Consider the following 13,432-nt stretch of genomic DNA (forward strand, 5'->3'; position numbering starts at 1 on the left):
TTTAATTAATTTCAGTAGCGCATTACATAACTTAGAGTACAAATGGATGCTTAAATAATACCTATAAATCTCAATTTCAGTTGAATGACCACTTTCGCATACATAAGGTGGACAATTTCCTTTAGCAACCCTCAGACAATTGAAGCATGCAAGATAATACTAATCATTTACAAATGATTTCAATTTATGAGTAGTAGTAACAGTGAAACACCATGTCAACTACAAAATATATCAGATTTGATGGTTGAAGACAACCTGCGATATATAAACCATTAAAAAAAATATAGAGATACTTACTTCTGAAAGCGTAGTAATATCACTCATACAAAGAGGTGTAGCACGACACATGAACATATCATAATTAGTCATTTGAGAACCAAAAGAGTTTTATGACCATATGTTAGAATGCGAACTTGTAAAATGAATTGATGTGGAAATAACAAATATAACAGGTTTAAAATCAACTATTTTAAAGACCCTGGGCAGCAAATTGTTTAAAATAAATTGTTTAAAATAATTTGTTTTTGAAATAACAAATATAACAAGTTTAAATTATAAACAACATAATTTATACCCAGGAGTGCCTTTTTTAAAATTCAACAATGTCTTTTAGGTCATCATTGATGTACAAATTGGTGATATTGTATGTATTCGACACAAATAGAGGATACTTTCCTTCCTAAGTGAATATAGACTCACATGAAAGAGGCTAGAGAGATATTTTTAGCAGCTAATAAGGACAAAACATATAAACCTATGCAAAGTACCTTCCTCTTTTATTTTCGCATACTGTAATAGTACATTTATACGACCATTATCCTTCTTCTGTTGGTTGTAGTTAATGAATTTCACGACATATGACTCCCATAATATATAATTCAAAGTGTCATTCCTATCATTGTTTACATGAAAATATATTTAATAAAATATAACACAGAATGTTGTAACAGTGTTGAACAACTCAATAAGATGAACCAAAAAATTACCCTAAGTCTTTGAAAATCAGGTTGAATTGTTGTTTCTTGCCTCCAGCATTAAGTTGGGTATAGCCAATATCCTCAACCATTCCAATAACATATGAAATCAGTGTTTTAAAAACCCGACCGGACATCAAGTAGGTGAGAGTACTGAGTCACTGGTTTATTGATCGAACCATTGGGTCACTAGTCGAACCGCATGACTAAACCGGGTTAAACCGAATAACTCGGTTGAATAGACCGGTCGTTATAACAAAATTATATAGGTATAAAATCTATCGAACCGCATTACAAGATATAACTAGCACTTAAATTTTTTGAAAACATCATATTATAAAAAAAATTCACAAGTTCATAATTTAAATTTCAAATTTTGCACATAGGTATCACACACAATAAAATAGTACATAATTATAAAATATAATTGCAAACAAAAGTTTAATTGCAACATAATCTAATTGAATAATTTATAATAAAATAATTCTATTGTCTACTAAATTTAATTTCAATAAAAGAAAATTGTTTCAATGTTGGGATCTCCTTCTTCAATATCTAAATCATCGGTAACAAAATCAACTGCATCTGCAACAAATTTTTTATTTATTTTAATTTATTTTATTTATTTTAATTTTTAATTAAAATATTCAAAACGAAGTTGTTTTAATTTTTTTAAAATTAAAAAATACATTTAAACCGCCTGTTCACAAAAACCGTCGGTTTTCTCGGTTTTAGCGGTTTATACCGGTTTTGAGCGGTTCACACCGGTTCAATAACATTCCCGATCCTGCTATTGAACCAGACCGGATACTTGGTCGGTTCCCGGTTCAACCGGTCCGACCGTCCGGTCTGGTCCGGTTTTTAAAACACTATCTGAAATGAAGAAGCTAGAGTTAGATTTTCTAAATGCAACTTCAAAATAAGTATAAATTATGAATATTAGTGTTGTATTTAAAACATATAACCTATTAAGAAGTCTTTCTTCGATTTCCCAGAGATAATGTAAGCAAATAGTTTGAAGTTAAGTTTTTTTACCAAGGATTTGATGTTTGTTTATATCAGTCACAGACGTTCCAATAGTAAACTTGATGATAAACTTATGCTTAGAAGTTTCGAACATGAGATCATTGGGTTGAGGGAGAAAATTAGTAACATTGTATGTTTTGTTAATTGCTAAAAGTGAATCAAAAGTTGCCTTCAACACTAGAGCTATTACAATATGAGTATTTGTCCCCTTCAAATAAGTTACATACATTAGTTAAGGCTGGTTTAGGTAAACAATGAGCATATTCATAAACATTACAACTATTTCAAAGGCATTAGAAACACATAAACCAATACTTACATCATCATCAACAAAAGTGAGCTCCAAGTGTTCCTTATTGTTTGTTGTCACAATCCATTTGTGATGAACTCTAACAACAACTTTCCAGAGCTTTTTTCGATCACTAATGTCGACGATTTTTTCAAACGGCCTAGTCATTTACAGTTCCTACGAAAATATATAAATCAAAATCAATATTCCATGACATTCATAGATAACCAAAAAACACAAACTTGATTAGAAACATAAAAAAACAACAACAACAAACACAAACTTGATTAGAAAAATCAAAACAAAAATAACAACAAACACAAACTTGATTAGAAAAATCAAAACAAAAACAACTAGAACTAAAACATAAGAACATACTCACACTCATACATAAATAGTGAAACTTTGAAGAACAAAGAAGACAATCCATTTTATTTAAACTCATTTGCAAACTTCTATGTTTTATACCACAAAGTCGAGCTTCATTGAAAAAAAACTTAACAAAAAGAGGATGGAAAGGAAGAACATAAAAGACAAGAATCAGCTTGCTGGGAATGTAGAAAACATCGCCTTAAAAAATCGTATGAACAATTGAAGAATATGGAGAAGAATCAGAATGTGAAGATGGAGAAGAAGAGAGAACTGATGTGAGATAAATGACAAATATTGTCTTTTGGATGAATTTTTATGAGTACAAATTCAACATTGATAGAATAGACAGAGTTGAAGAAATTGAAAAACAAAATTTATTTTCCACCAATCAATACAAATCGAGTTATATCATAAAAAAAAGTGGATCAAAATAAAATAAGTAATAACCAAATAAGATAACTATTGTAGTTTGGTTGCAAAAAATAAATTTTTATACAAAATACCCTTAAATCAATAATGTGGCCGAAGAAGAGGTAAGGACATGGAAGAGTTCCACACCATCTTATTTTCTTATATAAGAAAGATGATAGATAGATGATAGAATATAGATAAATAACACATTGAAAATTAAACAAATTGATTCATCACTCTATAAACTTTTTATTAAATAAACTAGTAAGATACCCGTGCTTCCGCACAGGTAAATTTATTTGATATTGTATAAAATTTAATTAAATACGTATAAATTTAAAATGAATGGTTTAATTATAAATAAAAAATAATTATATAAATTCAATTATATTAAATAATCATATAAAAAAAGAATCTGTAAAATAAAGATAAAAAAAGAAATTTTAACATTTAAAAATAAAAATTATCTCTTAATTAATAGAAATTGTCAATTAAAAAAAAGTATTGATAATAACTTATAAAATAAAAAGTTTATTTGATGCGATATAAAATATATTTAAATACAAATATAAAATAAATAATAATATATTGGAACTCCAATATTCTTCTGCGGCATTGCAACCGTCGTTACCAAACAACATCCGCGGTGGCCGGAGGGGGCCAGTTAACACAAATCCGTAAAATTCACGACTTTTCACAGATTGAGATTTTCTCAAACCGAATCAACAATTCGAATATCACCAAACGCTAACACAATGTTCCCCAAACGAAAACCTCATTCCCGATTCCCACTCATTCCCGTTTCCCTCCTTATCACGTTCTTTTCCTTTCTCATTCTTTATCACTATTACATGAAACGCGATTCTCAATTCAGTGAATTCTCCCAAATTTCACATTCACTTCAATGCTCCTCCCAAGCCTTGACATTAACCGAGAAATTCATGTGGTATGCACCTCACAGTGGATTCAGCAACCAGCTTTTGGAATTTAAACACGCTGTTTTGATCGCAGGGATACTTAATCGAACTTTGGTGGTTCCTCCTGTTTTGGATCACCATGCTGTTGCGCTAGGTAGTTGTCCTAAGTTTCGGGTCGTGGAACCGAACGATATGAGGATTTCTGTTTGGGATCATATAGTTGAACTTATTCGAGATGGAAGGTTAGTTAGTTTGATTTTGCTTTTTCTTCCGTGGTTTTTATGTCAGTACACATTTATATTTGAAACTACATTGGCCTTGGTCATATGTATGAATTGTAAGTTTTCATCCATTATTTTCTTGCAGGTATATCTCCATTGCTGAGGTTATAGATATCTCATCTTTAGTTTCTTCTAGTCTTGTTCGGGTTATTGATCTTAGAGATTTTGTATCCATATGGTGTGGCATCAGCTTAGATTTGGCTTGTTATAATGATTCAAAGTCGCAGTCCTCCGCTTCTAAAAGCCTTAAGCATTGTGGATCTCTGCTAGCAGGGTTTGGTGGGAATATTGAAAAGTGTATTTATGCTATCAATGAAGATTGCAGAACTACAGTATGGACTTACCATACAGATGGTCGTGAGAACGGCGTGTTAGATTCATTCCAACCTGACGAGCAGCTGAAGAAGAAAAAAAAGATATCATATGTTAGGAGACGGAGGGATGTATTTAGGATGCTTGGACCTGGTTCTGAAGCTGAATCAGCTTCAATGCTAGCTTTTGGAAGCCTTTTCTCTGCTACATACAGAGGTTCTGAGTCATATGTTGATATTCGCGAATCACATCAGGACCAGAGGTTTTTATCTTTGATGGAGAAGATTAAGTTTCTTCCATTTGTCCCAGAAATTATGAGTGCCGGAAAGGAGTTTGCTAAAGCAACCATAAAAGCTCAATTTTTTTGCGCACAGCTTAGGTTGCTGGATGGGCAGTTTAAGAATCATCATAAGTCTACGTTTGACGGGCTAAGACAAAAATTAGAGTCTTTGAGGCAGAAAGGCCCTCTGCCCGTACATGTTTTTGTAATGACTGATCTTCCTAGAGATAATTGGACTGGTACCTATTTAGGTGATTTAACCAGTGATGCACATAACTATAAGGTGCATTTCTTAAGAGAAGGTGATCAGGTGGTTATACAAGCAGCTAAAAAACTAACTGCAGCGGGTTACGGAGAGAGATTTATTCCAAATTCAGAGTCTAGAATTGGTAATAAGTATTGTTCCAATCAGAGATTGCCTGATGTACTTCTTTATGTTGAGCAGGCTGTATGCAGTTGTGCATCTCTTGGTTTTATTGGAACTCCTGGATCAACCATTGCTGAAAACATAGAACTGATGAGAAATTTTGGCTCTTGTTCTAGGTGAAGTTGACAACTCTGGAAAATCGTTTTTGTTGTCAAGTACTAAATCCTATTGGAATGATGGATAGCTAGCCTAATCATGATGTATCAGGAAATGATTGCACAAACCTTGTTTTGAGTTATCTACTATTCTGTTCCCAAGTTTTGAAGACTAACCAGCTCTGCCAAGCCGTAGTCATTTATTATGAGGCACTGGACGGCCAAAGGAATTAAAAATCTACTATGGCTGTTTTGACCCAGAAAATAAGGTGTTCTTATCTCGTGATTGAAAGACTTTCTTTGTCCAATTGAAAATTATTTTGTTTGCAATAAAGAAGCACTTACAGAGAGCGCATAGAAACAAATTCAAGCAAAATGAGCGCAGTTCCTTATTGCTGAAAACACACATGGGCTTTTACACAAAAATAGCTTGTACAGATTGGCACTGCCAAAAAGAATGAATTAGGGAGGCAAGAGTAGCTCAAACAACATAGACAACCTTTGCATTTTGTGTGATGTCTGTTACAAATTCTTCCTACAAAGTATATGCTAAATCCCTGCTTCTGCAATTCTTTGATTCTACTATTTGTATGTTCTGTGCTAATTTAAATTGTTATTCTTGTATGTGCGTCTACAATTCTCCCATATATTTTTGTTGGGAACAATATACCTTACACGCATGTTTTAAGTTCTGTGCAGTGTTTGCCCAAATGTTGCCTACTACATATTGTTAAGATATTTTTATCCAATTGAAACTATTCTTAGGATTTTTTATGAAACTGTTTTCATTGAATGATTATTGTAGGTACGAAAGGTGGAAACATTTGTTGATTTTTACTTTGGTTTGTTTAGACGTAACACTTTGTCTGTGCATTCCTTTCCTTTTAACTTAGCCTCTACACGAAACTGTTTCGTTGTCCTTCCACTACAATGTTTAAAAGTCATTGGTTGATTACTTGGTTAGTTGATGATGCAGAGGGGTGAACGGTCCAAAAATGTACTTTACTTTATCTGATACCCCATAAATTGTTGTTGTCTTAAACACATTACATAATCTGAATCTATAGTTTGTATGTACAATGCTGTGTTATACTGAGGAGGAGATGGACAGTGGTATTTTTAAAGGGAATTGCTCCTCTCACCTTAATTGGTGGAGAGCCACACTATAGAAACCTAAAAATGCCTCTTAAATTTGGAAATATATTTTTGAACGCATTTCATAAATACCATATCCTTTCATAAGGTATAGAAACCTGAAAATGTCTCCTAACATTTACAAGAGGGATTATGCACTTTTTGTAAGTCACTTGTGTTTCACCATTTGCTTGTATGAGGTCCCAGGAAGTATATTTGTGTATTACACCAATTCTTCCAAACTATGGAACATTTGCAAGAGGGATTATGCACTTTTTGTAAGTTACTTGTATTTCACCATTTGCTTGTATGAGGTCTGGTTTAATGAGAAGTTCTGCTTTGTAAATAGGGTGGAAATTTCTTATCAATATTATTTTAAAAGCCACTTTTTTTTTTTTTTTTTTTACTTCAATGCTAGGTTTCAATAGTGTTCATGTTTCTGAAGCATATGGAATTTTTTTCTGTGTTTTAATTTTGTTTCTTTATTCTATCGTGGCGGACATTGCAGAGATAAAAAGTAATAGCAAAATTAGCATAGTATCATATCATGTTTTGTATTTAAAGTAGAACATTGCATATGGATTAGTCGAATACGAAAGCTTATTTTTGGAAAGTATACTTTTGGATTTATTTGGAAGTATATTTTTAAATTATTTTTTATAAAACGAAAATGTGATTCCTTTACTCATGAGTTTTGGTGTATTTAAAATGCGTTCAAAATTATATTTTTAACTTTAGATAGTGCTGAAAAAGCACCAAAAATCCCTATTATTTAAAGGGTCATGCTAACATGTGTCTTTAAGACACATGTTAAGGATACTATAATTAAAAAAAATTAAATATAATAAAACTACATTTAAAATTTCAAATATTGAATGTGCGTCTTTCAAAAAAATATTTTTATAAATACCTTATTAACTTGTGCTATTAAGACACATAGTTTTCTTTTACATTTTTATTGTGATTACTTTCTAAAATTTCATTTCAAACCTTAAAGTGTCATTTTATTTGTAACATTTTAAGTTCTACCAAACAAAAGTTCAGAACCTATCCATGTTTCCTCATGTATGTTTTGTATTTAGTTGCTGCCTCGAAGAAAAATGTTTTTTTGCATGAATACCATTTCCTTTTATACGTATTTAATTTTATGCCATCTTGATAGTTGATGTGTGTATGAGTAGATATCACACTGGCTAGCTGAAATTTGATATTATACAAATACATGTATGATTTACACACAGCCAATAATATAACAACAACACACAGCAGATTTTTTTTATTCTTTATGATAATAATTATATTCCTTGAATGATGAGCACCAAATAATTCAACAAAGGACACTTTATTTCATTTTCCCTCACTAAGGAAAAAACAACTCGAGCTATAAAAGGTTAAACATCCAATCATTAGAAATTAAGGAAAACCACACTATCTCAAGTACATAAACACTTGGTTTTTCATTATCATCACCACAACAAAACAAGAACACAACCATAAATATATTGGACTAACGACTCATGCCACCTTGCAATGCCGGAGCCGCCGTGACACCGCGGGAACCCATTTGCACGTTCCCTTTCCAACCTATGTAGAACCAGAAACATAAACATTTTCAAATTCACTCAAATTTTCAAAAAAAAAAAAACTACTCATAATGTAGGGTAACTATTCGAAATTTTGATTTTGATTTTTTCTTTTATCAAATGAAATTCATGAAGATGTTATTATCAAAGTACCTGCAGACACGTTGAAACCACGAGCTTCAAGCTCGCGATGCTCTTGACACAGAGAAATATGAACACAACAACAACTAGCAATGCAATCGCAAGTTTGGCTTCCATGAATTCCAAAAACCCTCCTTAATTTTGTGCGATAAATGCATGCATAGATTGACCCAAAATGACTAAAACCACCAAGTAGACAGTAAAGCAATCCATGCACACAAGAAGCTGCAATAATATACCAAAACAAAAGAAATTATGTTGTACTCATCAATTCCTCTAAAATAAAATTTAAGGCAAAAACAATTGAGCCTAAATCACAGACTTACAAGTTGTTCCTTTGTCTACAATCTCAGCTACCCTTCCGAATGCAACACATGGACACCATAAAGTGAGGCAACCTACACATGACAATAACAAAATTATATATATCAAGATAGGAACAATTAAACAAGGAAAAAGAATTGCATGAAGAATGTGAGAATTACAAGAGCTACAGTCAGAAAAGCAGCCACAAAAGCCAGTGGACCATGATGCCATGTAAACCGTTTTGGGAGTATTCACTTATAATATGTGTAGTGAAAATGTGGCCTTCATGAGTCCTATTTATATTAATACATTTAGAAAAGTACATTGCATTTGCATTCAATAATGAAATAAGCTGTAAGTAACAAATATAATTTTTTTATTTGTTCTCCAACGTTTTAAAAATTAGACCGATTATCAAATTGATAAGAGTATTAAATCAATGATTCATTGATCACCCACTCTGTCACTAATTAAATTGTGTAGCTAAATTGAATTAAATCAAATAACTTAGTTGAATAAATAAGTTTCTATAACAATATTATATAAATATTAAAATAGTCAAACCAAAAGACCCTATCTCTAAAAAAAATCACATTCACAAGCTAATTCTTTAAATTCACATTTTAAACAAAGTCATTACATACAATAAAATAAAATAATATAAAATACAAATTCAAATAACTTTTAAAACCCTGGTTATAACATATTTGAATTTATTTTAAAGAGTAATTTTTAGACATATATTTTCAAAGAGTATTCCATTTTAAAGAAAAGGATTCAATTTTTTTTCATAAATCGAAAAACTATAAACATACTTCATTATGGTATAAACCGGGGTATCCTCTGCGCGCATAAAGCTCTCCCTCAAGAGATTTAACATTGCTGCATGCTCAGGGCAGGGATTGAACCCAAGACCTCTGGTTAAGCTAGAAGAGATCCATTAACTATTTATTTTAAAGAGTACTTGTGTTGGTAAACCAAACTTATTCAAGAGTAATTAATTAATATTCATTTATATGGTTTATTTAAAGAGTATATTTTTAAAGGAAAAATAAATATATTTTATTTATTAAAAGAATAAAATTTTGCTTTTGATTAATAATAATAATAATAATAATGACGATGTTGATGTCAGCGATGCGAGGGCGAGGGCGTCCAAAATCAACGGTCGTCTACTGGAATTCACCGATCATCGGACTCACAATTGGAGGCTACGTCGGGAAATCAGGGCCAGATAGCAGAAAGAGTTTCAGTCACTATGGAACAACCGGAAATCGTGGAATCAACAAAGGAGGATAGTCCAAATATAGAAGATCAGGAGGAGAAATAAGATGAGAAGAGACTTTGGGTCGATGTCATCAATGATAATCGAAATCCCTCAAAGGGGAGGACGATGTCGTATGTTGCCCCAACGCTGGTGAATGGTCAAATTGAAATACAAATTGAGGAGGAAGATGTGGAATCTGAAATTTGATTATGGGAAAATGCCCTAATTATGTAAGTAATAGGGGATGATCTCAGTATGAATATGGTGAAGAAATTCATGGAACGCAATTGGAATTTCGTACAACTGCCTGATCTCTACTACTATGACGATGGTTATTTCCTAATGAGATTTAAATCGAGAGATGATAAGCAGGCAGTGATGTTGAAGGGCCCATACACAATTAGAGGCATGCCTATATTTGTCAAGGAATGGAGAGCTGATTTCAACATGAAGCAAGACATGCTCAAAACAATGCCAATATGGATAAAATTGCCTAAGCTTCCACTGTACCTATGGGGAGAGCGTAATTTGGACAAAATTGGGAGTGTTATTGGGATACCTATGGTTACTGATGAGTGTACCACTCATAAACTCAGAGTCACCTACGCAAGAATGCTAGTGGAGGTGGACATCGCCAATAAATTGATGGATGAGATTGCTCTTAAAGAAAAAGAAGGTCGTGTGATGATGACCAATTGAGTACGAATGAAGACCAAATTCTGCGATAAATGCTAGAAGGTGGGACATCAATGTGGCATAGGGCCAAAAAATAACATATGGAAGCCTAAACCACCAAGGGAGACACACAAAGCTGATACCACTACTCAAGCTGATGAGTCAAGAAAAGAACCTCGGGTTGAAATTACTGCACAGAACAACAAGGCAGTTGCTGAAGTTTCTACCCCAACAGGTGTTAAGCTAAAGACTAAAGCCAATGAGGATGGAGATGAATTATGGACAAGAGTGAAAAGAACATCTAGAGATAAAGGTAAGGCATATGTGTTTGCTAAATCATGAAATTTTGTGAACTGTGATAATGGATTCAGGGTGTTGGGGGTTTTGAATGGCCCCCACGCCTTCGTCCAGTTATCATGATTTTAATTGAAACAAGAGTCAAAGAAACAAAGCTGAAAAATTAGAGAAAAACTCAATCTCAATGAGAAATATCTTGATAACTATGGTGATCACACAAATGGCAGGATATGGTTATATGGGACACAAAAAGTGTGGATGTTAGATTTGCTAAAAGTACAAGTCAAATGCTTCATTGTAGTATGCACGATCTGACTGGAGGTTTCAAATTCTGGTTAACAACTATTTATGCTAGTAATGAGCTAGAAAGAAGAAATATTTTATGGAGATATTGGGAATATTAAGACAATTCAACAAGATGCTTGGATGCTGATGGGTGATTACAATAATATGGTTAAATTGTAGGATAGGCTAGGGGTAAATTAGTTACTGAATCTGAATTTATAGATTTACATAATATGATGGAAGATGTTGGACTTAGTGAAATGGATTATATTGGAGATTTTTATACTTGGTCCAACAAGAGATGTGTTGAGCCTATTTATTCTCGTATAGATAGAGTATTAGCAATTGTTGCTTGGTTTCAAGGGAACCCTGATATGATTATGAATGTAACGGCGCCTACAGTATCTGATCACGCCTTACTTGCACTAAATGAGATTCACCCTAGGCATGTTAAAGGTAAGTTCAGATTCAATAATTATCTGGTTGATATTGAAGGTTTTGAAGATGTTGTTAAAACTAGTTGGAACCAGCCTGCTGCAAGTAGTTGTATGTGCATCCTTTGGCATAAATTGCGGAGACTAAAAATCCCCTCACGAGATTGAATAAACCTATGAATGATATCAAGCGGCACATTATGAAAATAAGGCAGGAACTCCATGATGCACAGGAGAATCTTCAATTCCATAGATTTGACGGCAATGAGTTGGAAAGTATTAAAAGTCTTATTGAGGATCATATACAATGGAATACCATGGAGGATAAAGCTAGGATGCAGAAGGATAAATTAGATTGGTTAAAGATGAGCGACGACAACAGTGCGTTCTTTCATGCTTATGTTAAGGCAAAGCATAACACCAAAACCATGAGGATCTTACAAAAATATGATGGGACTGTTCTTAGTTCGCAAACTGATATTGAGCAGGAAGTTCTAGATTTTTATGGAACTCTCATGGGCGTATCAAATTGCAATTTGAACCATATTGATGTGGAAGTTATGAGAAGGGGTAAGCAAGTTAGCATGGAACAAAGGAGATTTCTGATTAGTAAGGTGACTGAAGCTGAAGTAGAAGCTGTCCTTAATGGTATTGGAGATTTGAAATCACCAGGCTTGGATGGATATGGTGCATATTTCTTCAAATCCCGTTGGCATATTATAAGGTAGGATGTGATGGCTGCGATTGTAGAATTTTTTGACAAAGGAATCATCTACAAAAAATTCAACAGTACTTATGTTACATTAATTCTAAAGCATGGCTGTGCAGTAGGAGTGAGAGATTACATACCCATAACGGGATGTTCCACCTTCTATAAAATCATCTCAAGAATATTAACGACAAGGCTAGGTAAGGTGCATCCAGAGATCATTAGTTTGAATCAAGCTCCATTTGTACCAAGACAGAATATTCATAACCATATCATGTTGGCATATGAACTTGTAAAAGGCTACAATAGGAGGGTGTACCCCAAGGTGTATGTTACAATTGGACTTACAGAAAGTGTATGATATGGTGGATTGGAGGGCTCCGGAGGATATAATGATTGAGATTGGATTACCTAGGATCTTTGTTAATTGGATTATGCTGACTGTAAAAACAGTCCCGTATAAATTCAACATCAATGGTTCAATGACGGATGCTATGCAGGCGCGAAGAGGTATTAGGCAAGGGGATCCAATATCCCCTTAATTTTTTATCATGATGGAATATCTGAATAGATTGCTTGTTATAATGCAGGGTGATCCAAATTTTAACCACCACGCAAAATGTGAGAGGTTAGGCTTGACGCACTTGACATTTGCGAATGATGTTTAGATGTTTTGTAGGGGGATACGGTATCGATGAAAATGATGCTTGATGTGGTTCAAATATTTTCTAACGATACAGGTTTAGTGATTAACCCTAGCAAATGTAACATTTTCTTCAGGAGCATTGATGGTGAAACTAAAGTTCATATGAAGGATATCACCAAATTTAATGAAGGGAATTTTCCAATAAAATATCTAGGAGTTCCACTCACTAGTAAAAAGCTTGTTATTGCACATTATATGCCACTTATTGAGAAGATAGTGTGTAGAATATCTAACTGGACAGCAAAGTTACTTAGTTATGTCGGTCGTGTTCAATTAGTAAAAAGTATTACTCTTGCTACAACTTAGTACTGGATGATGTGTTTTCCCTCCCTAAGTTCGTATTGAAAAATATTGAAGCTATTTGTCAATCGTTCATTTGGCCGGGTTCCAATGTGGTGAAATCTAAAAGCCCATTAGCTTGAAGTACGGTTTGTAAACCAAAATGTCAAGGGGGTCTGGAAATTGTTAATTTTGCAGTTTGGAATGACGCAACCATGATTAAATGTATGCG

At 33.3% G+C, this 13,432-nt stretch overlaps 2 protein-coding genes across 2 annotated transcripts; one reads left to right on the forward strand and one right to left on the reverse strand.

The window, feature by feature from the left end:
• The first annotated feature begins 3,674 nt into the window (after positions 1-3,674).
• Positions 3,675-5,953, forward strand: LOC131646157 (O-fucosyltransferase 30-like). The gene is made up of 2 exons (XM_058916289.1): positions 3,675-4,231; positions 4,356-5,953. Exons 1-2 carry the CDS (start codon positions 3,828-3,830, stop codon positions 5,407-5,409), a joined length of 1,458 nt encoding a protein of 485 aa, XP_058772272.1. The 5' UTR covers positions 3,675-3,827; the 3' UTR covers positions 5,410-5,953.
• Positions 5,954-7,827: 1,874 nt separating this feature from the next.
• LOC131646158 (protein PLANT CADMIUM RESISTANCE 3-like) lies at positions 7,828-8,797 on the reverse strand. Its single transcript, XM_058916290.1, has 4 exons — positions 8,728-8,797; positions 8,569-8,640; positions 8,255-8,467; positions 7,828-8,102 (listed from the first exon to the last, which is right to left on the reverse strand). The coding sequence occupies exons 1-4, from the start codon at positions 8,777-8,779 to the stop codon at positions 8,026-8,028; spliced, it is 414 nt and encodes a 137-aa protein (XP_058772273.1). The 5' UTR covers positions 8,780-8,797; the 3' UTR covers positions 7,828-8,025.
• Between the last annotated feature and the right edge of the window lie 4,635 nt (positions 8,798-13,432).

The sequence above is a fragment of the Vicia villosa genome, linkage group LG2 (genome assembly GCF_029867415.1).
Source record: "Vicia villosa cultivar HV-30 ecotype Madison, WI linkage group LG2, Vvil1.0, whole genome shotgun sequence".
In the NCBI taxonomy this organism is placed as follows: domain Eukaryota; kingdom Viridiplantae; phylum Streptophyta; class Magnoliopsida; order Fabales; family Fabaceae; genus Vicia; species Vicia villosa.

What these genes read in the sequence shown, in the direction of transcription:
- LOC131646157 (XM_058916289.1), top strand. Translation starts at nt 3,828, where the DNA reads ATGTTCCCCAAACGAAAACCTCATTCCCGATTCCCACTCATTCCCGTT. An exon ending in GAACTTATTCGAGATGGAAG is followed by an intron (nt 4,232 to 4,355) that starts GTTAGTTAGTTT and finishes ATTTTCTTGCAG; the next exon opens with GTATATCTCCATTGCTGAGG.
- LOC131646158 (XM_058916290.1), bottom strand. Translation starts at nt 8,779, where the DNA reads ATGGCATCATGGTCCACTGGCTTTTGTGGCTGCTTTTCTGACTGTAGC. An exon ending in CTTTTCTGACTGTAGCTCTT is followed by an intron (nt 8,641 to 8,727) that starts GTAATTCTCACA and finishes TGTCATGTGTAG; the next exon opens with GTTGCCTCACTTTATGGTGT. An exon ending in TGTAGACAAAGGAACAACTT is followed by an intron (nt 8,468 to 8,568) that starts GTAAGTCTGTGA and finishes ATATTATTGCAG; the next exon opens with CTTCTTGTGTGCATGGATTG.